At 40.4% G+C, this 24389-nt stretch overlaps 1 protein-coding gene across 7 annotated transcripts in view; it reads right to left on the reverse strand.

Moving 5' to 3' along the window:
• The window catches only part of TMCC1 (transmembrane and coiled-coil domain family 1), a 156483-nt gene that overhangs the window by 60870 nt on the left and 71224 nt on the right, over positions 1 to 24389 (reverse strand). Inside the window, exon 1 of one of the 7 annotated variants that reach the window (XM_052640977.1) lies at positions 19833 to 19990. The exons of the other annotated variants lie outside the window; for them this stretch is intronic. Within the exon in view, the coding sequence (XP_052496937.1) occupies positions 19833 to 19871 (39 nt within the window). The 5' untranslated portion in view covers positions 19872 to 19990. Of the gene's footprint in view, positions 1 to 19832; positions 19991 to 24389 lie in introns of those variants that run through there. 7 annotated transcript variants of the gene reach the window in all.

Consider the following 24389-nt stretch of genomic DNA (forward strand, 5'->3'; position numbering starts at 1 on the left):
GAGAGCCTGTACAGGAAACAATGGGCGATGCAGTCTGGCTGAACCCTAGGCTCACTGGCTAATGAAGTTAGGTTAATTGTCCTCTGTCATGAGAGGACTTAACCAATAAGCTGAGGAATATGAGCTTCATTTTGAGTACAGAGGGAGCAACTGAAGACTGTATGGCATGACTGAGACCACAAGAGACACAATTTACAAAGATTTAACAGGCAAAATAGATAGGGGAAAGGCAGAGCTGGAAGTGGGTGTGGGAACAGTTAAAAAGCTAGACTTTTTTGAATGTACCCTGCTTTGTAGATTTGACTTTGGAACCATGTAAATGTTTTATGCGATTATAAAATCAAATTCAATCAGAATGGGGGGAAAAAAACCTCTAAATGTAAAAAGTGAAATGAAAGAAGCCCAACAGCATCTAGTTGGTAAGTTAACAGAAAATTTTGAAACAGTAAAAGAAGAAAATAAACACTTAAAAATTCATGTCTGACTCTTTGCAACCCCATGACTATAACCTGCCAGGCTCCTCTGTCCATGGGACTCTCCAGGCAAGAAGACTGGAGTGGGTTGCCATCCCCTTCTCCAGGGGATCTTCCCGACCCAGGGATGGAACTCAGGTCTCCTAAACTGCAGGCAGATTCTTTACCATCTGCGCCACCATGTAAGCCCAAAATTTTAAAATATATTCTTACTGTACTTTGTACCTTAAAGACCAAAAGAACTACAAAGAAATATTAAACTGTTTTCCATTGTCATCCTGACACAACACAGAAGCAATGAGCATACTTAGTGCTCAGAATGGTCCCTAAATGTTATTTCTCACTAAAGGAACCAAGGCTCCTTGGAAGAACACAGATGATTCTAGGTCTGGAGAAGAAAATTTCTTGACTTTTGTGTTACACAAGGACAGCTGGAGTCCTGTGAAAATGTCTAAGGGCCATTTCAGAAAATATTATTGTTCGGGGTACTGACCACTTTGTCATTTAGCCTGAGGTATCAGTCTATTTATGAATCACATATATATTGAATATTCTTTCCATAAAACTGTCAGTAGGCAGAATAAATTATCACACCCCAAAATGCTATGAATGTTCTATTAATATATACATTTCTTACCACAGATGACCTTCAAGGGATGTATATTAAGAATCTAGAAGGTGGAAGTATAATGGTGAACATGGAAGATTTCACCCCTGCCCTCATGAAGCCTACAGTCTAGTGGAACACAGAGGTAATTCAAAATATTGAGTCAGTGGCCTGGCAGATGGTAGGCAGCACACAGTGCTGAGAGAACACAGAAGAAGGGCAACTGGCTCAGAGCTGGTGGGCCACCAAGTTTCTCTGGAGCAATGACATCAAAGCTGAGACCCAAAAGACATTCAGGAGTTTGTATACATTTGCTTGTTTCTTGGGAATGGAAACTGGAGAGTGAATAGCGGCAGGATTAGGAAAAGGGAGGGAAATCTATGCAAAAACAGTCACAGCATGACTCCTCATGACTGAGACGGAAAAAATTAGTAATTTAGAGTGGCTGGTGGATAGCAAGGATGAGGCAAAAAGGTAAGCAGAGGCCAGGTCATAAAAAAAATCTACAGATTATGCTAGGGCAGTTTTAACTTTATCCTGAGGCAGCCAGTGAAGAACTTTTGGCAGAGGGAAGCCTTAATTAAATCTGTCTGAAGAGCCACAATCCCTGGAGGAGGGCATGGCAACCCACTCTAGTATCCTTGCCTGAAGAATCCCATGGACAGAGGAGCCTGGCGGGCTACAGCCCACGGGGTCACAAAGAGTCGGACACACCTAAAGCGACATAGCATGCATACACACACGCACATCCAGAACGGATTAGAAGGGGGCATGATAAAGCACGCAGAGGTCCATCAGAAGTCTGCTGTCAAAACTCAGGTTCAACACTGGGGATGGAAGCACGCACTCAAATACTTGCTATTTGAGAGATGCTCAGCAAGCAGGGTCGATGGCTTCTATTGGTTAGGGGTTGAGGGTGTGACGGGGGAAAGATTAGAAGCTGAAGATGATGCCTCCTCTTCCGTCATAAGTAACTGGGTACACAGGGGGTGACCCTTAATAAGAGAAGACTGGGAAAGAAGTAAGTTTGGGGAAAGGGGCGGGGAAGATGAGCTCATTTTTGACCATATTAAACACGAGTGACTGTGAGAGGTCCTAGAAGAGACAAGAAGCAGGCAACCAGCACTGTTTCCTTGTTCCCCACATTCAATCCATCACCAAATCCTCTGAAGTCCAGTTTCAAAAACCAAGATACAGCACAACTCTGTCCACCTCTTTTCATCTCCACTGTTAACCAGCACATTGCAAAAGCATCACTGTTTTTCTCGATGGTTGCCACATATCACTTCTATTACCTAGTCCCCATGCTGTAAGTAATCTTTCTAAAATATCAATCAGATCATATTACCCCCTATTTTAACCCTTGAAGGGCTTTCTATTGAATTTTAAAATGAAATCGAACTCCTTATCATAGCCAAAAAACTCCTCCATGACACTGGCCGTTTTCCTTCTTTTATCTGCCGCTCTCACTCATTTGGCCAAACTCTCTGCTTTTAGAATCTCTGCACTAGGGAACTGCCGCACTTCCCTTTATTCCCCTTTCTTCCCTCAACACAAATGTCTCTGCCTTTAGATGTCATCTCAAATACCATCTCCTCAAAGAGTCCTTCTCTAGCCACTCCCTTCCACACTGCATGACTTACTGGACTACAGTCCATATCCTTGACTGTTTGCCTATTCCCTACATCATAAATTCCATGAGAATTGAAACCTTATTTATCTTTTCCACTGCTCTACTTTGTATAGACGAAACAGAGTTGACCTTCAACATGTTTGCTGAATGAATTAACAAAAGAATAAATGCACAAAATGAATGGAACTGAAGCTCAGAAGGAAAAGCTCAGCTGGAGCCCCTGATCTGGGCATCTTCCTCATGTGTATGACAAATGATGCCAAGAAAACCACTACTGCCCACGGGAAGTATAGACAGAGAATAGGAGAGCCCTTAAAACAGAGCCCGGAGGAACATCGACACTCTAGAGACGAGCAGAAGAAGAGGGCCTATACACACAAAGGAACAAAACGGAAGAACCAGAGATAAAGAAGGAAGACCAGGAGATGCTCCCGAAGTGCTGGGCTCTGTAGAAGAGCACTCTTTATTGGAAAGGCAGCTCGGCAGTAAGGAGAAGTATGTATCACTGAAGTCGGACATATATTCCTACCACGTGCCAGGGACTATGCTAGGAGCTCGGACATAAAATCAAACAAGAAAATAGATCAAATGCTATTAATGACTATTCAAAGACTGGTACACAATACAATCTTCTCCAAGTGTGCTATGAGCAAGTCCTAATCTGAATCTTAATTATCACAACTGCTGAGAAGATTAAACGAGATCTTGTTCATAAAGTGCTAAGTATAATTTCTGAAACACAACAGGCATCTAATCAATCACAGTTACTATTATAAAACTATCTTCCCTTCACTGATTAAAAAAAAAATTACAGCACACTATAGCAATTTATGGCAATCTTCCCTTGGGGAATAATTGGATTTAAAAATTCATTATCTATTCTGGGAATACTAAAATAAGCAAAAGGATAGGATTCTTTATAGGGAAACTACTGGCGAGTACCAATTCAAGGTTTTTCCAAGATTCCAGTTTGGTTTTAGCACAGGTACAGAAGTGACTTAAGTGACTCAGAAGTAGGTCACCCCAACTCACCTTAGTACACAGCTCTTTGAGTTCCCCACCCCTCATATACTACTCAGAGAAAGACCATAAACCTGCCTTTCCCCTCAAAACCCCAGTTCCTTGGCCTTATCTTATTCCTGAACAAGACTTCCTGACTTTCCTAAAACGAGACAATTAGAAGAAAAAGTATCACAGTTCAGTCAGATCTCATTTTTTGCACTTTTATTTTTCTAGATTATCCCCTTTAGAGTCAAGAGGCTCACTTCTTTTAAAATAAAGAACAAAAAAGTCAGCTGAGCTGAAAGAACACAGATTCCTCAAAAACACTAAACAAGAGAAAAATGCCGAAGTATTTCTCACTTAAATTCCAACTGGGAACACGAGGCTGAAATACCGCGGACCAACAGGAGCCTTTATTCTGCATGCCACGCGATCCAACCCCCAGCCGGAATGCCTTCTTCCTCAGAGCACACACTACTTCCCATTGATTCCCCCTACTTCAGTTGGTGTCCAAACCTCAGAGATCAAGGCTGCACTGGTATCTTCCAGCCAAAGGAAAATTATTTTCTTTGCTTCTCTTTTGTTCCTCTCTAACAGACTGCCGGTTCTTTTGTCCAGACCATGTGGGCAGCGGAGCTAAAGAACTTCTGCCAGTTATACACGCTTAGCAAGCAAAAAGTAAACAAGACAGATTCTTCCAAGCTAAAATGTTCTAAAAGCAAACTACAGCAGTTAGGTTTCTGAATATTTTCAGGTAAACAGTCTATTTACTAGAGTGTATTAATAGGCCAATGTCTGGAATAAGGGGAAAAAAATTCAAAATTTAAACAGAGCAAAATTTTCATTTAATACGAAGGTCAAAAGAGCATGAAACTGGAAAATAAGGGAGAGAAATCCTAACCACGATTGGATCACTATGCAGCTGTGCTTTTGCCCTTGTTTACCCACTGATGCAATTAGGCTAAAGACACTTTCTCCCTTTCTGCCTTCAAAACAGGTTGAATTTCACAGTATCTCATCTCCCTGCAGTAAAGCATAACTGAGAGAAGTGTACTACATCTCAAGGTAGTATGTTCCCTTTAAAAAAAGTTAATCAAGCAGCCTGACTCCACTCTAACAGGGCTTTCTTTTGTGTGTGCGTTTCTGAGAACCCAGCACCAAACGACTGTCTCTTAATTTGGCAATGTGTTTGGAACACAATGACTTGCAGCAGAAGGACAATGTCCCCCATCATAATACACAGGGACCACTGGCAGCAGTAAACCAACCAAGAGTGGCCGTGTGCCCTTAGAAACAAACTGGGAGAAGTTAAACACCAAGAAGTAACTCCTAGCTTACTCCTATCTGTTCAGTTGTTATTTCTAAGACATAAGAAATCTTACATTTTACCTTTTAATTTTCTATGTAAGGTGGAAGGCTACAAAGTCTCTTAAGAACATTTTCTTCTAATAACAACCAAAATATAAGTCAATCTTCTGGGCCCTTACAAATCTTAAGCTCTTCCTTTTTCACCAAGCTACATTCTCATCATCTGTGATCACCATTTCAGTAGAAGCTCCCTTTGTAATATGACATCGTACTTTAAAGACGTAAAAAAGGTTCACCTGAGATGCCTTTTGGGGATGGAGAAGCAGGGAAACTTCTTCTCCCTCACCTAGCTTTACTGAGCTACAATGAACATGCTGTGACACATTTAACTTGTATTTGTTGTTCAGCTGCTCAGTCGGGTCTGACTCCCTGCAACCCCATGAACATCAGCAGGCCAGGCTTCTCTGTCCTTCACTATCTCCCAGAGTTTGCTCAAATTCATGTCCATTGAGTCGGTGATGCCATCCAACCATCTCACCCTCTATCACCCTCTTCTTCTGCCCTCAATTTTACCCAGCATCAAGGTTGTTTCCAATAAGTCAGCTCTTCACATCAGGTGGCCCAAGTACTAGAGCTTCAGCAACCGTCCTTCCAGTGAATATTCAGGGTTGATTTCCTTTAGGATTTACTGGTTTGAGCTCCTTGCTGTCCAAGGAGCTTTCAAGAGACTTCTTAATTTATATAGTGGTTGGTTCTTTAATATTATGGGAAATATCTTCAAATAGTGGTGGTTGGATAATTAAAAGTTTTTTAAAAAACATACTCAAAGTACTTCTGCTAAAAATTTGTCTCTCTGAATTCCTTTCAGATCTTAGTGGATCAGGTGGTCTGAAGAACAGGAAATATTATGAAGTCATATCTTTCCAAGTAAAATGCCAGTCACACCAACAATCAACATCTTAAACCAGAAGAGAATAACGAGCAGTGAGGCATGACTTTTTCTGTATGTACACAATCAGAAGGTTTGCTCATTAAATAGTTTCGGCAGACCTAAAGACTATCTACTTCTGACTCCCCTGACGACAGTCTTGAGTCAATTACTTCAGACCTTCCTAGGCAGCACTAAGAGGAAGGTAAGACTACTTTGTCACTTTCATCCCTTGCCTGTCAAGCCAGAATAATTTATTCAGTGACATTTCTGTAACCAAAAAAACACTTTGGTTTGATTTTACTGCCTCTTCCAATTACATCCCATTTCAAGCCCTTCCCCACCCCCCGCCAGGCTTCCTAAAGAAGCTGTCCACACTTACTAATGCCATTTCTCTATCCCATATTCCACTTTACCGGGCTGTTAACTAGCTTCCCATCTAGTCTACTGAAATTTTATATTCCTCAATAAGATTTTCCTGTTTTGCTCACATAATGAGAAAAGAAGTAAATTGAAGGGGTCAGCAGAGAATTTAGGCTCAAGACTTCCATTTGACATTTACAAGCTGTGTATATTTAAACATTTCATTTCACATCACTGAGCACTTTCCTCTGTAAACTGAATAGATTAGATGACAATCTCTAGGGTCTCTTCCTCTACTAAACCTATAGTTTCACAACTAAATTCAATCAGCCTTCATCCTTTTCTCTTTGCTGTATGACACTAATCACCATCTTCACTCTATTATTTGCTCAAAGCTCTTCCACTCATGACTTCAGGTATTATCTCTACGCTAATATCACCACCAAATCTTCTAACCCCAAATTCTCTATTTCCAAATACACAGTCTCTACACTTCGCCATTATATCTTCATCAAAGACATAATACACCCAAACTTGTACTTACACCCAAACCAACAAACCACCCTTCAGCTTGCTCCAAATATCCTGTTTCCTTAATAATTCCTAACTACCCAAAGTCTTGGATGCTATGCAAGTCTGAGTCTTCCTTCTTCCGTCTCCTTTTCATTCGATTCTGCTGACCCTTCTTAGACAGCAGATGCTCCCCCTTTAGAAACGTCATCACTCCTGGCCGGATTGCTCTAAACACCTACTGCTTGTTTTCTCAGTCCTAGTTTGTTCACTTTCCCAACCAGCCAATATTCTCTTGCATTGTCCAATATGGCATCCACTAACTGCACGTGGTTTTTAAATTAAGTTTAAAATTCAGTTTCTCATTCACACCAGTTGCAGTTCAAGGCTCAACAGGCACATATGGTAGGTGACTATTACACTGGACAGCAGAGATACATTCCCATCCTCACAGAAAGTTCTATTGCAAGGAGCCGTAATCTTAGACAAAACTTCTTAACACACTATTTACATCATGGGTTTTCTTGGTAAATATTTAGTAAGAATATGGGCTGGATTGCTAACACTTAATCAAACCAGTCTGAAATCTTTATCTGGACATCGAAACGTTCCAGGCTTGGCTTCATCAAACTTCTTTGTACATTTTCTTTGCCAACACATACTCTGTTTGCCAAACTGTTCTCAGTGATCACGTAGTGAACAATGCTCATTATCACATTCATTCATTCTTTCATTCAATAAATAAACCATGTGTGAGACACTTACAGATTCCAGGAATACTGCAGAGAAGGAAACAGACAATAATCTTCTGACCGACTCTGCTTCCTCTCCGCTCACTGGCTTTCTACCCATCTATCCTCCAAAGCCCATCTTCTTCAAGCTCTCCTAGCTTATCTTCCCCTCTCAAAGTTCGCAGGGCACTGGTACACAGCCCACATTTGGACACAATTAGGTAAAACTTAGTTTTATATTCTTTCATGCTTTATCATCCCAACTAGAATTCAATCTACTTAAGGAATTTGGCATTTACTACCAAGAGAGGAGATATTTCTGTGTTAATATGAATTTAACTAAAATCAAAGAGTTATGAGACACTGAAATCTTATTTTATATATCTACTAAGTAGGACAATAACATTTGTTCTATCTAAATCATAGAATCAAACTAAATAAGAGTGAATAACTGATTTTTCTTGTTGGCAAGAAGAAATCTCTAGGGATTTGTTATTTATAAAAAAGCTGAAAAATAAAGAGCAGGCAAAAGGTTACTTTGCTGCTGTTACATTCAAGGGAAATGATGAAACCACTTTAAAAAAGTTACATACTAAGATTTCTGCTCAACAATAAAACACAATGTTCCATGGAATATTACATTCTTAATTCAGGATGGCTCTTTTCTTTCCTTCCATTTTTTTCAAAGAAACAATTCATTCATGTTTTCAATAAACAGGAACTAGGCATCTACTATACCCTAGATGCTGAAGATACGTTAATAAAATAGACAAACACTCTCCAAGGAATTACATTCTTGAGGTTGGGGCAGGGAGGGAGAAAGAAAACAGATAAATTAGTAAATTGTATAGTATATTAGTTATTGTACACTAAACGGTAATAAATGGTAGGAGTAAAAAATAAAACAAGGAGACACCCTAATTTAATGTTTTAGAGTGCCCAGGGAAGGTCTCACTAAGAAGATCTGACAAGACAACACCTAAGGTAAGATCTGAAAGCAATGACCACATGAATAATGTGGCTCCCTGGAGAAAGAAGAACCCGGAGACAGCAGAGTACAGGGTAAAGGTTCTGAGGGAGGAGAGTGCTTGGTACGTTCCAGGAATAGCTAGAGGGCCAGTGTCAAGGAAATCAACCTGAATATTCATTGGAGGGACTGATGCTGAAGCTGAAGCTCCAATACTTTGGCCACCTGCTGGGAAGAGCTGACTTGTTGGAAAAGACCCTGATGCTGAGAAAGACTGAAGGGGGGAGGAGAAGAGGACGACAGAGGATGAGATGGTTGGATGGCATCAGTGACTCACGGACATGAGTTTGGGTAGGCTCCGGGAGTTGGTGATGGACAGGGAAGCCTGGCGTGCTGCAGTCCATGGGGTCACAAAGAGTTGGACCCGACTGAGCGACTGAACTGACCTTAGTGTGGTCAGAGAGTTAATGAAGAAACAGATTGTGCAGGGCTCTAAAGACCAGGTACAAGTGAGTGACAGAGGAAAACACTGGAGAGTTTTGATCATATGAGTAATAGCATCTGGCTTAAGTTTTATTAGGATTATTCTGTCTTTTGTGATAAGAAAATTCTAATGGGGAAAAGTAGATGCTAAAAGACTCGTTAGGAGGTTAATGCAGTAATTCAGGTGAAAGAGGGTGTCAACAGAGAACAGATATTGGCGAATTCTAGATACGTTTAAAAGTGAAGTCAAGAGGATTTGTTGATAAACTGGGAGTGAGAAAGAGGCACCAAAGGTGACTCAAAGATTTCGGGCCTGAAGGGTGGAGGTGTTGTTATCTGTGAAGGAAAAGTGCAAGGGAACCAGAGAGGGGAAAGGATACCAGAAGCTTAGTTTTGGACGTATTTCGTCTCAAATGTCTGTTAGACATCCTAATGGAGATGTCAAACAGGCAGCTGAATATACGGGTCTGGAATTCAAGGGAAAGATCAGGACTGAGATTATACACTTGGGAAATGTCAACATATAATGGTACTCAGCACTGTACGGCTGGATGCAATCACCAAGAAAGTAGTAAAGTGGACTAAGCCTAGGCTATAGCTACATAATTAAAAGATCAGGAAAGGAGACTGACTGGTGAGGACCAGTAAGGTGGAAGAAAAGCCAAGAGTATGATATCCTGACAGCCACGTGAAATAAGCGTTCACTGAGGACAGAGCGACTGGCATGCCCCATGCTCAAATCAAGAGGCGACTGAGAAGTGAGGACTGGATTTAGCAACACAGCAGTCACACTGGAGGTCTTGGCAAAGCATAAGCAGGGAAGTGACACAAATGAAATGAATAGCCATGCTGGAGTCCAGGTCTCTGCTTCCACGTCTCCAAAGCTATAGGGTTAGAGTGGTAATGACAGACACAGCAGTCTCCCTCACTGCTGACTCCTCCTTTGACTCTCAGGGGAACTATTTTCCCTTGAGTAGGACTTGGGAAAAAAGGCAGAAGGGCATCTATTGGGAATGTTTACCATCCTTCCTATGACCTTTCAGGTCAGTTGCTCAATACAATTTGATTATCATGAGCTGTGATATGTTATTTTCCTTTTTTTGTTTGTTGTATTTGAGAATAGGAAATATGGAAGGCAGTAGTAGATAGTGCTTCCACTTATCACCTAAAGCTTGAGTATTCCTGACAACTTCAATGGCAGAAAATGAAAAATTGCTTAAAAACTCAGCTAACTTAGATGCCAGAATGGGGAATTCCATTTAGTTTGTCCTTTAAGATAAGCTATTTTATAGTAGCCATTTGCCCTTTCTCTTAAATTTAAAACTAGGCAAGGTGACTCTGGAAGCCACCAGTATATTCAAACACAAGTGTGTTTTTGTAGGGGTAGGTTTATCAAACCAAGAGACAGCTCAAGAATGAAGTATGAGAGCTTTTTCTCAGTTTAGCCCAACAGATAGATGTCAGCTCTTCAAAGTCTCCATATTATAATATCGAAATACCTAAATGTATTTGTTCATTGAATAATAGAGAAAGGAAGTTTCATTAGGATTTTAGTTTCTAAGTAGTGCTGTTTTTATGCAGGAGTCTAAATGACAAAGTCTACAGAGGAACAAAGTCTTGCATCTCCAAAGTCCAAGAAAAAGGCAGACATAACACAGCCAACTTCCCGACAGTCAGTATAGCTCTAGCATTTCTTTTGTGATGGCTTTTTCAAAGGATGTAGCACTTATGAAAGGTGGCTATCACCACTTGACACCAAGCTTTCTTTATAAGGTGAAGAGGGAAGGCCTCTATATTCCAACAGGCAACCAAACAGAGAAAAGAAGACTGAAAGGCATGTCTTCCTGCACACAGACATGAACAAAATAGATCGACATAAAGTTCACATAAACTTTACCATAAAGTTTTCATGATGGGGGTGCGGGGAACAGTAAGAAAATACAGATGACAATAAATAAACCAGAAAACCAGAGGGGGTTAAAGAAAAGAAACTCAAAGGGAAATAAGGAGAGCTGGAGAACAAGTGTGTAGGGGTGGGGAGGGGGAGTAATTTTGCTGTTTTAAAGAAAACAGCTAAAGCCTTGTTGAAGAGGTGACCTCTGAGCTGAGACTTCAATGATGCACAAGAGCAATCCAAGCAGATGTTGGAGAAACAGGGTCACAGAGGGAAGGGAGAACAAATGCAAAGGGCCCAAGGCTGTGTGCGCATCTGAGAAAACAGCAAGGCAGCGGGTACAGCTCGGGCGGTCTGAGTAAAGGAAGGAGCAGTAGGACGTGAGGTCATTGCTCACCTTCACATACAACCTCCATTTACTAAGTTCCAGGTTCTCTCCGAGTCAGAAAACACACAGAATTTCTACTCTTTGCCCTACAATTTCTTGAAGTCGCAAGGGTTGGGTGTTATCTCATTACAGTGATCAATAACATCGTTTCGTGAGATTCGAAACTAAGATAATCACTTACCACTAGACACCGAATAGCTTGGGTCACATTCTCAATTTTCTCCAAAGAGAAAGTGTTCACTGAAACCAACCTTTATGGCTAGTCTCCTAAGTCTCAACACACAGACACACACAGAAACACCCTGCAACCCAGAGAGAATGGGCGATTCTACTCAGGTGCTGTGCGCATCGTTTCCAGATACATTTCACCAAGTGACTAGAAGACAGGGAGAGAATGTTAGAGACGCATGTTAAGACTCTGCAGTTAAAATTCCATACCTAATACTAAGCGGAAATCTTCAACAACCCACATACATTATCTGGAAGACTGTTTCCTGGATTTACCCCTACAGAAGTTAAGGAATTTAGGATGACAACACTGTTCATTGATTGGCTGGCTGTCAAGTCACTCAGTCATGTCCGACTCTGCAACCCCATGAACTGTAGCCCACCGGGCTCCTCTGGCCACAGGATTTTCCAGGCAAGAATACTGGAGTGGGTTGCCATTCCCTTCTCCAGGGTATCTTCCCAACCCAGGGATCGAATCCAGGTCTCCCACATTGAAGGCAGATGCTTTACCAGCTGAGCCACAAGGGAAGCCCACACTGTTCATTACTTTGGTTAAATTTCCCCACAGAAAATATAAACTAACTCTCGGATTAGATTTTTAAAGGATGTTCACATTAGAACTTCCCCAAACAAACAAGTATTGAATATGACATAGCTCTCCCTCTTAAAACCATTCCTGGTAATCTTGCCTCCTTCCTGGAATATTTTCCTCCTGTCCTTCCTTCATTGACATCAGTGATACACAAAGGAAGCGGTTCCCCTGGAGTATGCATCAGAAAGGTGAGGTATTTATCAGGTCACTCCCCAAAGTACTACTACCTTAAGCCTAACTCACATTCTTACAGTATTAGTATTAATATGTTGGGGCTAAAGGGGAAGGGACAGTTGAGAACAACTAATCCAAATCCTCTGAAAGTGAAAGTTACTGCTCAGTTGTGCCTGACTCTTGACGACCTCATGGACTGCAGTCTGCCAGGCTCCTCTGTCCATGGGATTTCCCAGGCAAGAATACTGGAGAAGGTAGCCATTCCCTTCTCCAGGGGATCTTCTCAACCCAGGGATCGAACCTGGGTCTCCCACACTGCAGGCAGATTCTTTACTGTGTGAGCTACCAGAGAAGCCCTTAAATCCTTTCAGTTCAGTTCAGTCGCTCAGTCGTGTCCGACTCTTTGCGACCCCATGAATCACAGCACGCCAGGCCTCCCTGTCCATCACCAACTCCTGGAGTTCACTCAGACTCACGTCCATCGAGTCAGTGATGCCATCCAGCCATCTCATCCTCTGTTGTCCCCTTCTCCCCCTGCCCCCAATCCCTCCCAGCATCAGAGTCTAGGTCCAGGTAAAATCTCACTTCCTCTATGGGGCTTCTCAAGCCTACCTCAGGTTCAAAACAATAGTCTGTAAAAATAAAAAGCTTATTTTAGCTTTTTACCTTTTTTACACCCGCCACCCTAGTTATGATGAACTTTCCCTTAAGAGGAGTGGGTTTTGTCCAAGAAAAAGGACTTGAATTCCAACACACCGTCATACAAAGAAAATCTGTTGCGTATAAGGTAAACTTCCATTATAAGAAATGTGTGTTTCCACAGAGAAATTTTAAATTTTCTCCTGACAAGGAAGAGGCAGAGGAAATGTTTATCATCTCAGCGCTCAGACTCTAACAAGTGTAATTCTCTTGCTATTTTCAAATCTGAATTATCCGGAGTCGGCTAGCATCTAAACTCTAAGCCTATCCATTAAAGTCATAAACTTATTTTTATTTACTTTAGCCAAGAATAACTGTATAAAATTAGATCTCTCCTGGTATACAACTAGATATTTTTTCTGGCATTTGCGATCTAAAGTCATTTTTCTTGGGACTATAATCTAGCTCACAAACAGATCACAGAATTTTGCATCTTTCAGGGATCCCAGATAACACTTTTCAGATGAGGAAAAAGCTTCAGAGAGGTCAAATTACTTGTCTAAAGTCACACAGCCAGCCACAGTTCACTTAACTTCAGTGAGATATACTTTTGGGATAAATTTTATTAAATCAAAATGAAAGCCATGAAATGTTTATTATATGTGTTACGTTTGGATTTTAGACACTGCTGGCCTTAACATGGATTCTTCTCAAACACTAAACTTCTAATACACACAAAGTAATCTACTTCTTACAAAACACTAGCTGGAAACAGACTGAAATTTAATAGCAATTTCCTGTGCTACCACAAAGTAAGTTCAATTTGCACTCTTCTTATTCAACATGTTTTGCAGCAGGACTGTTACAGGTCCATGTATACAGCAGAGGTTAGCCTCGCTAACCCCAGGGTGTCCAAAAGGGCAAATTCTTTTAATTTTCTCATGTAAGCCAAATCAAGAGTATTTTAGTAAGTATTACATACAACTTCTATATACAGATATAACAAGTAAAATGTCTTCTTGCCTTTATATACCATTCCGCAAATGGTATATAAATAGTATGGTTAACTCCAAACAGGTTCATCTAAAAAAACTTTAATGGGTTAGTAACCCTGTACTACAAACTTCTATGTTACATGCAAAAGCTATCTTCAATCTGAGAATAACATCGATGGTTGGGATAAAGTTCCAAGCCCAGAAGAATATCACCTTTAACCATTAACCTTTAAGTAAACTATTGGCAATGGTTTTCACTGAAGAATAATGAAATTCAATTCTACATTTTGATCTTTAAACACATTTAACTCAGACTGTTATCTATGAAAGTGTATATACATGGTAAATAATTTTTAAAAACCAAGTTTCCTTCCTACCCCTAACCCAAGTTTCCCAGGTCCTCTTCTCAGAGGCAATCACTGTTACCTATCCAAAGATAGAGGGGTCTATGTGTACCAAAAAAAGGGTGTGTGTGTATGTGTGCCTATTTGAAAATATAGTTTTAAAGAACCATCACTTCTTTTCAAATATACTTACAGAATGACAGAATAATGAAGACACCATCATCTTTAATACAGTGCTTTAATATAGTGCTTCACAGTTTCCAAAGTGCTTTCAAGGATATCAGCTTATTGATTTTCAAAACTAACAGTTCTTGGTAAACAAGTTCGAACTTCAAAGAATCTAATAGAGTCATTTAATATAGCCATCTCACTTAGGAAAATGATATTCAAGGCGACACCAAATGAAAGTTATGTACTTAAAAAACAAAAAAGCAACACACTCCCAAGGAGATTTTACTATCTGCTCTTGGTGACATATTCCAGTCTCTCAGATCTACAGCCAATAACTTGTTATTTTTAAAATTTAAACTGGCATCAACATCATGAAAACATTTCAGAATTATATAATACACGTATTTTTAAATTAGTTTTCTACTTCAGCCTATTATTGCCAATATATTTGAACAGGAAAGCCATGCTCTATTTCTTACCTATTCCCACCACATCCACAATATATGGAACTGATTTTACTAGGGTCTTGTTCCATGTAACAGTAGAGCAGCATCCATCAGTCTTCTTATTTTGGTTACGTATTATATCAGAATGATCTTATAATGCTGATGACACTACTACCTCATTTAAGCCTCCAAAATACAAACATAAACCATTATATTTCCAAGTATGAAACTAGTTGATGTCTGAAGTAACTCAGAGAAAACTGAATTTTAAAAGCATGAAAAAGAGAGGTATACATTTCCGTTACTTAAAAGCATCCATTTGGTACTGACTCCCACGCCTATACATAAAATAGTACTTTGCTGTACCGATATAGTATTTATCATTCAGTTCAGTTCAGTCGCTTAGTCGTGTCCAACTCTTTGCGACCCCATGGACAGCAGCATGCCAGGCCTCCCTGTCCATCACCAACTCCTGGAGTTTACCCAAACTCATGTCCATTGAGTCAGTGATGCCATCCAACCATCTCATCCTCTGTCATCCCCTTCTCCTCCCGCCTTCAATTTTTAGAAGGGTTCAAAATATTTTCTTTCTAATTGTGGTAGAAATACATAAAATTTACCACTGTAGCCATCAAAATACTTTTATAAGAGCTTAATTATTTAAAATGGAAATGAGAATCCTTATTTCTTATACATTCATATAATAATTAAATCAATCATGTGCATTATCAGAGGTCACAAACCCAGAAAGCAGGCAGAAATTCAAAGGAAACTGCATTTGAGAATATAACAGTTTTTTATTAAGAATTCAGATTATGATCAACAATTCTCTAAATGTTAAGTTTCTTAAGCTGGTACCAAACTGACACCAAATAACAGGGCAGTCTCCAATGTAGGAAGGGCAAGAATAAAATTCTTACACAAAAATACTTTGTCTACAAGTCTGAATTAAATAACTTCAATAAATAAGTCAACAGATGAACTGCGGGGAAAAAAAGTCCCACATCTCCTATTTCTCAGCCATTAATCTCTTCACAGGGCAACCCAGAATTTACTGGTATGATTTTTATATTCTATGTTTTATGCCATATGAAAAATTTTAATATAGCCAAAGAAAGATCTCCAACTGAGTAGGAAAGAAATGTGGTATGATTGAAAAAGAATCAAATCATCTTTGATGTACTATTATTTTAATTATTTTTTATATAGAAAGTACATTCTGTGTGGCTTTACTTGTCCTAAAGGAAGTAAGCCTCCTGCGTAAATGTGAAAATAAACATGAAAGAACAAACATTATCCTGCATTTTAGAAAGGTCAGAACATACATGTTCACATTTTCTTACATATACATAAACAAACAGTCGAAAGCTAAACAAGAAACTGGTTACCTATGGAAGCAGGGATTTGAAAGAGTTGAAAAGACATGGAAGCAAGAGTTCACAATTATATAATTTTTATTTGTGAATCACAGAAATGATTGTTATTAAAAAATAAAAGTATGTTTTTCTTACTGAAACAATCATAAAGCTATTTTCTCAAAGCCTCCTCAGCATTTATCATACTTTCTAAATCTTGCTGAAACAACCTTAAAGCTATTTTCTTAAAGCCTCCTCAGTAGTTATCATACCTTCTAAAAACCTAAAGTTTCTGAAATAGAAAAGACTGATTTTCTATTACCCATGTAAAGTGGCGGGGAGAGGGGGACGACAGCACAGCCAAGAATGAGTTAAAATAAGACTGTCTGAATGTTTAATTCATTGTATTAACATTATTAAACATTATTACAGAAACTCAATAGTAAATTCTTCTCCTTAATAGACAGTTTTAAAAAGGCAATATAGTTCATAACGTTTCATTGTAAGTACATGCAGTTAAGCTTCAATTACATTTAATATGGCTTTATTAAATCAACTATTTTACTCAAATCAATATGTTTCTCTGGCCAAATAACGTAACTTTGTAGAAGACACTTACCAAGTGTGACTGATAAACCCTTTCAAACATTAATTTCAGCCCTGTGGGGTTGCTCCTTAAGAAATTACCTAAGTTATTACTATGCTGTTTTCTATACGCATGGAGAGAGATCACAGACCATGACAGGAGGCCAGTCAACACACCAGAAATTTAGGGAGGCAGGTGGTGTGCGGAGACAGAATGGGCTTGGAGTTAGACCTAAGCTGAATGTGACACTCTATCTCTGGCTGATCCTGGGAAAATGAATTTCTCTGAACCTGTTTCTTAAATGGCAAAATGAAGTGGGTATCATCTAAGCTGAAGTATCATTAAGAGAATTAAGTGTCATGTCCAAATTAGCAAGTTTCAGACTATTTCAGCTGGCTCATGAAGAGGACTTAGGGGAGGAAAAGAAAAGCTTTCCTTAGTATTTTTGAAGTCACATGTGAGAAAACTTTAAAGGAAGAAAATAATCTAAAATGGCAAAGGAAAGGAACTAGAAGGCAAAGAAAAATAACTTGTCTGAGGCACGTAACTGGGATCTGGTCAAAGAGGACAACTGAGCATGTCTCTTTTTAATGAAGATTTTTACTTCATCTATTTAATTTACTCCCTCCTTTTAAACTTAGTTCAGATGTCAATATCCATTAGCCTGGAGGAATCATGTTAATATTCTAGGGCAAACATCCAGTGTAAGTAAACATGACTACCAAAGGTAAAAAGTATCTAAATTAGATACTGGGTTTGAAATCACTGCAAACATGTATAAATACTTTCTTTCAACAAATTCCCAACAAAATTTAAAGATGATCATCTGAGTATTTCTTCTTGTCAAGATAGGAAATGGCTTTTTAAAATGAGATCATTCTAAGACAAATCTATATTTGTGGAAGATTATTCCTTATTGGAAAAAACACTTGTTCCTAAAGTTGGAATCATATGAAACTATCATTGTTCAACTGTTTTTGACCTGCAAATAGCCAATTTCACTTCGAGTGTTCAATGTGTGCTAGAAATACCATGCACTGGGGTACAACAGGGCCTCTGTTTTCAGGTAATGTGGGTTTAGCCAAAAAGACAGAATAGAGGCACTGTGTATTCACTGTAGTTTAAAAAAGAAGTTTTTTTGACATAGACTTTCAGTTTCTACTCCATATTTCAGGGCCATACAGAAACAATTAGGAATATTATTTTTTCAATTCATTACTGCATTTTTTCAATTATTACTATGTTAAGGATAGAAAACAAAATTCCTTAGATTTGGTCCTCACCATCCAGTTTAGGACCCAGAAACCATGTTAAAATGGAAAGGGATGTTAGAAAAAAGAACTGAAAGAGGTTATCTCTTGTATATATTTTCTAGTATATAATTTGTACCTTTTATTTCTTCATGTTATAGAGAAGATGTGCTCCTAGCTCCCCTAAGAACATTTTTCCCCCCTATAATTCATGGTCAAGAGTATAGTACAGAGTGAAATGAATATTAAAAGTTCACAAAATAATTGGGAGAGAAAAACTGACAGCAAAATACCTAGAGAGCAGTTATTTCCTAATTAGAAACTCATCACCTAGTTCTCAATTGTTTCAAAAACTCTTATGCAGAAACGTCAGTGCTCTGACAATCTATACATCTTCCGCTTTTTAGTTGTACTATATATCTGAAAACACGTGGTTCTGGAAGTTCACATGAAGGAGATACAAAAATGACTCTTTTTATTGCTAGGGAGAAATGTTGAGGCTTCCCGTTTCCTCACTCCCATCATACATACACCTGGAATGAGGACATGGGAAGCAAGGAAAATTTATTCTATAATAATACTCCAAAAAAGTCCTTGTTCAGCTTGGAGATCCAAGAGAAAAGATGACTTTTGACAAAGGGATGGAGGCAAGAGCCTTGCTCATTTCTGCCTGAATGCACACATCTTACCCTGAGGTCACCTGTGAGGAACTAAAGGTTTCCCCTTAAGATAGTAATGCTTTTCAGGATTTAACAATTCTGACTAACCACTAACGAAGTGTGGAATACCTACTGATTTACTATTTGCTTTAGCTTTTGTCTGGACAGAGGCGCTATAGTGCATAGGGTTGCACAAAGTCAGACATGACTGAAGTAACTTAGCACGCATGCACGAAGAGGATGGACTCTGACACAAATCCAGCCACCCAACTGCTGCATTTTTCAAAAAGAGCTTTTCAAACAGAATAATTTTTGAAATAAGCGCAACTCTTAGCACACCTCTCCTCTCACTAGTTTCTGCACTGACTTAAGAGAGCTCCATAAATGGTGAGCAGAGGGCTGGCCACTGCCAAGTGTGATCCATAAAACCAGCAGCCCCTCTTCTCAGAGACCTTTGCTTTTTTTTTTTTAATTTTCAATTTGATTTTCTCGGATTAAAATAAGTTTTCCCCCAAAGCTGCACACAAGAAATGTGTTTTGTCAGCACAACTCAGGAAAAATTGATTCCTGAGCCTTCCAGTGACTGCCTGTCACCTGCTCCTTAAATGAAGGAGTATGTGAGTTTCTTAATACCACCACTCATCGTAACATCGTCAGGCTGGTCACACTTACCGAACTATTTTTTGAGAGCTTTCCCCAGTTTGACATTAATTTTTGTATGAAAGCACTGATTCCACAGACCAATAAGGTTTTCTCATTTTGGTCAAGAGCGGCTACATGAATTGCTAATTAAACATGCGCACTTTTTACCCACTATTCTCTCTTTTCCCGCACACACTCTAGAAACCCTAAGTGAGAAGCGGACTACAACTTCCTCCAGATTCACAGATGACAGCTCCCCTTTCGAGGGAACAAAATCTGGGGTTCCCAGTGCAGGCTTCAACCTTTGTGTCTGTCTGAGGAAAGAACAAAAGGCAGCGCTTCCTCCCCCAGCCCCTCCTCAGCTCGGAGGAGGCAGGTTTGACAGAAGAACCGTGCCGGAGGACAAGGAGACCACGCCGGAGCCGGCGCGAGCTCCCCTCCACACGCACACCCGAGCTACCCACCTTGGATAGCTGCCTCCTGAGGCTGAAGCGCTGAACCATGGTCACCCTGAGGACTCTTCACACAAAGCGATCCACCAAGGGAAGGGCTTTTTCCGAGGCCGCTTCTTGCAAAAGTCGGTGGCAAAACATCTTGCAGGCTAGCACGGGAGCCGAAGGAACGCGCCGGGAGACTCAGCAAACTTGGAAGCCCTTCATTGTTCTAGGGGAGACAGGGCAGAGCCCACGTCGGAGGGGGAGGGCGGGATCCCGGCTCTGCGAGAGCGAGCACTTCCTGTGAGTCAGCCGAGAGGGGTCCGGGCAGAAGGACCACCCCTTCCCTTCCCACCAGATCGCCGGCCGGCGGCCAGGGGAGCCGCCCGCCGCGGTGCCACCTGAGAGCCGGGGACAACCTGGCTCTCGAGCGGGAGGGGGAGCAGCGCGCTGGGGTCGGCAGGCACCGCTCTGCCTGGAGGAGCCGGGTCGCTGCGCCGGCGCCTCCCCCGGGGCCTCCCAGGGGCGGGGGTCCGAGGCCCCGACAGCACCCCCTGCTCAGGCTCCACCGCAGGTCGGCTGCAGGGCGAAACCCTGGGAGACGAGCCCCGCTTGGAGAAGAGGAGGAGTCTCTCCCCGGTGGCTCGGCTCGGCAGGCAGCCGTCCGGCTTTGTCTAAGCGATGGGCCAAGCCTTTCCTCTTACTCACGGGGAGGGGCCCGGGGCAGGAATGTCAGGTGCGGGGCGACTTCAGCTTCGTCACGAAGTTAAAACAACCTAAGCCTGTCTCCTGGGATGCTTGCCCTCTCTCATTAGAACAAGGTAGTAACTTTAACGACACGTCTACATACACAAAAGGAACAGCTCAGGCTGAATTAATGAAGGTAGAAAGGTATGAAAAAATGGCAATGGTGAGGGCAGTGCCAAAGATTAAAAAAATCCATGTGTATTTTGCTGTCATTTACTAGTCTCTTCCTATCTATTGGATTCTGCTTCCAGACGGCCGATGGGAGGATACAGCGTCATTTTAATGAAACTTTCCACACCATATGCGCCTCTGCAAATTTTTCATGACTGCTGAATGAATTTAATAACTGACCAAGGCAGAATTTGGGGGCATATATTAATTTTTCCCTGAGCCTGTGACTCTCAATTCCCTGTCACACATGAACACCTGTCAGGCTACATAAAGCCTTTGTGTAATGAGCCTACTATGTGCGGTTGTTGTGTTGAGCATGTCATATCTATCATCCCATTGACTTCTCAAACTCAGTGAAATAGGTACTAAAATCCAACTATGATAAGTAAAGCAGGGATATTCTCTCTAAAAATCTCAATATTATTATGAGTAAACCATATAGTATTTCTAAATTTCTTTTCTTCAAATGAGAAAACTGAAAAACGAGTCTGAAAAGATCTTCATGCAATGGATATCCTCAACTGTGCCCGAATCACACACCACTGTTTCTACTTATCAGCAAATATGATGAACAGTTTTTAAAAATTCATCTAAAATATGACACATTTCAGAGTACCTTAGGAAGAGTAGAAAAGACATACCAAATTAAAAAAAAAATCAGGCTGCCAAGGCTCCCACAAATTTTTCTAACCAAAATGCATACATAAAAAGTTTATTCTACAAACTCTAAATAGAAATGGATAGCACATATTTAACTGAACTTTTTTTGTGTAACTCCAAAGCTTAAAAAAAAACTATTAGATCAACAGATCTGATTGAAAGTGAAGCCTTCTTCGTATCTAGGTTCAGAGTATGCAGTGCAACCTAATATTTAAACTAACTGATTGAAATTTAATTCCAAGTGGAAAGTAGGCTGACAAAGAACTTGAGTTCTGTGTGTTTTGTTTTTAAAAGGTAAGAGTACCATTACCTCCACTTTTCTCCTACAAAGAGAGAAACCAAGTATTCAGCAAACTTCTCCAGGGAAAGCAGAATTAATCCCAAACAGGGATTGAACCCACACTCCTGGCAGTGAAAGCACGGACTTCTAACCACTGGACTGCCAGGGAATTCCCAAGACACAGTATCTTTAAACATGAGGCATTTCTGATAAAAGCAACTAGAATCCCAGATCACTGCTGTAAGAGTCTTGCTAACCGCACCTCCACAAAAAATAAAAAGAGTAAACAGGAAAAAGAATTAGAAAAAAATGTCAATGATATTTAAGTACACATTAAATATCAATCATAACTGAACAAGGTATACGTCCTCAAAGTGCCAGACACACAAGTGCTAAGTCACTTCAGCTGTGTCCAATTCTTTGCAACCCTATGGACTGTAGCCTGCAAGGCTTCTCTGTCCATGGATTCTCCAGGCAAGAATACTGGAGTGGGCTGCTGTGCCCTCCTCCAGGGGATCTTCCTGACCCAGGAATTGAACCTGCATCTCTTAAGTCTCCTGCATTGGCAGGTAGGTTCTTTACCACTAGGGCCACCTGGGAAGCCCATAAGACTTAAAAAGGATGATGTCTCCTTTCTAGGAGGAACCTACTAATTTTTTACCTATTAAAATAAAGATAAATCTCTAATTGTTTAAAATGCAATAAAGCCTGTTAAATATAATTTGAATGCATGACTGCAATTCCTTCCTTGATAAAATGATTTAAAAAAACAAACAAACCTGAGAAGATCCTCAATAAGTTGAGCTGTTAGGGGAAAAATGAGAATCTCTAAATCTGATGTATTTTGAGGCATCTCACAGCTTTGTGGATGAAAATAGTAGACCAAGATCAAAAGCATTAGAACTCGGACTGCTGCTGCTGCTGCTGCTGCTAAGTCGCTTCAGTCGTGTCCGACTCTGTGCAACCCCATAGACGGCAGCCCACCAGGCTCCACCCGTCCCTGGGATTCTCCAGGCAAGAACACTGGAGCGGGTTGCCATTTCCTTCTCCAAGGCATGAAAGTGAAAAGTGAAAGTGAGGTCACTCAGTCATGCCCGACTCTTCGCCACCCCATGGACTGCAGCCCACCAGGCTCCCCCGTCCATGGGGCTCTCCAGGCAAGAGGACCGGGACTAGAACCCCAAACACCACGATTTCACAACACTACTCTTCCCATTACATCATGCTTTCTATTTTTAGTAATTTAGAATGCACTTTACAAAGAGCACCACAGAAGATACGTAGTAAACTTTTGTTGCAAACTGTATAATTACTCCATTTTAAAATTTGAACCTTTATACTTTGCTATGAGGGAGTCTCCCTACAGCCTGGCACACCTAAAGTAATATGCTTACAGTTCCTCCCCTTATCTTGCTGGCGTCCAATGTAACAGAGTTCTATTAAATAAATCTTATTGTTCAAACATTATTGTGGGTTTCAACCAGCTTCCTGTGATAACCCAGTAGAAGTAATTGCACAGTGCCAGCTACAAGTCAATCCAGGCTTTCATTATGCAGCACCGTGTCACTGCAGAAAGCCCCTCTCATTCAGGCCAAACAAGCATTAATGCCACCAGACAGTACAGAAAGAAACATTCCCTTTACTTAAGGAGGTTCACAATCCAGTGAGGAAACACAGAAAACTTAAAACAACTGTCATTAATGCGGCAGGTGCTATAATATAGGGACAGAGGAGGCACAAAGAAGGGAGAGATCAACTTTGCAGGGGACGGATAAACTCGGAAAGTAGGAGTCTTTCAGAGTGGGCAGAAATTCTGCAAGTGGACAAGAAAGAGGAAGGGCATTCCAGGCAGAAGAAAAAACACAAGTTAAAAACACAGAGGGGTAAATCAAGCAGTAAGTAAAATTCAGTTTTTCCAAACTAACAACGCACCGTGTTGTAAGTCGTAATATTTTCCACAATATTTTTTCTTTGTGGAATGGAATGGGGATTATAACAAAATTCATGTATTCTTTCTTTCTAAATTGCACGTTTGTTAGCTATTTTGCTATAAATTGCCCAAACGGGAATACCCCATCATTAACAAATAATAATCTGACAGGTTCTCTCTTTACACAAGTTATGATTGTTTTAGCTACTGTTTGCCTTTAAAGCAAGGAGAGAGAAAAATCTATTTGCAAAAAGTGTAGTAAATAACATCTTCAGTTGCTGCATTTCCTATGGCAGTTCAGGCCCCTTGAATGATATTTCTCTCTTGCAGGAAGAATTTCTTTTGGGAATTCCAAAAACCATATTTTATCTACCTAAGAACTGCTTAAGTACCTTATGGAGTTATTTGCAAAGGTTCCAGCCACTGTCAATACAAACAACCCTAAAAGTAGTATACTTTATTCGGTAGTAAGATGTTAACTGATACTGATGACAAAAATAATTTTCAACACCTAATCGTATTTAATACCATAACTAACTCATTGTGACGGCTGATTTAAAGGGCAGCCAACCATGCCAAATTAACATATTTATTTTCATGAACTGGACATAGCTCTTTTAAATACGCTGAATTAAGGTTGCCCCCTTTTACATCAGCATCGTTTGGGGATCTGTGATTATTTCTCCCTGTAAACCCATGCGTGTGTCACCTGCAGTGAATACACCGCAAGGGAGAGGGCGACAAGCAGAGGGAGGAGAGAGGGGGAGGAGGACTAGAGCGGACCTGCTAAGTACCAAAC

This window comes from Budorcas taxicolor, chromosome 1 (assembly GCF_023091745.1).
Source record: "Budorcas taxicolor isolate Tak-1 chromosome 1, Takin1.1, whole genome shotgun sequence".
In the NCBI taxonomy this organism is placed as follows: domain Eukaryota; kingdom Metazoa; phylum Chordata; class Mammalia; order Artiodactyla; family Bovidae; genus Budorcas; species Budorcas taxicolor.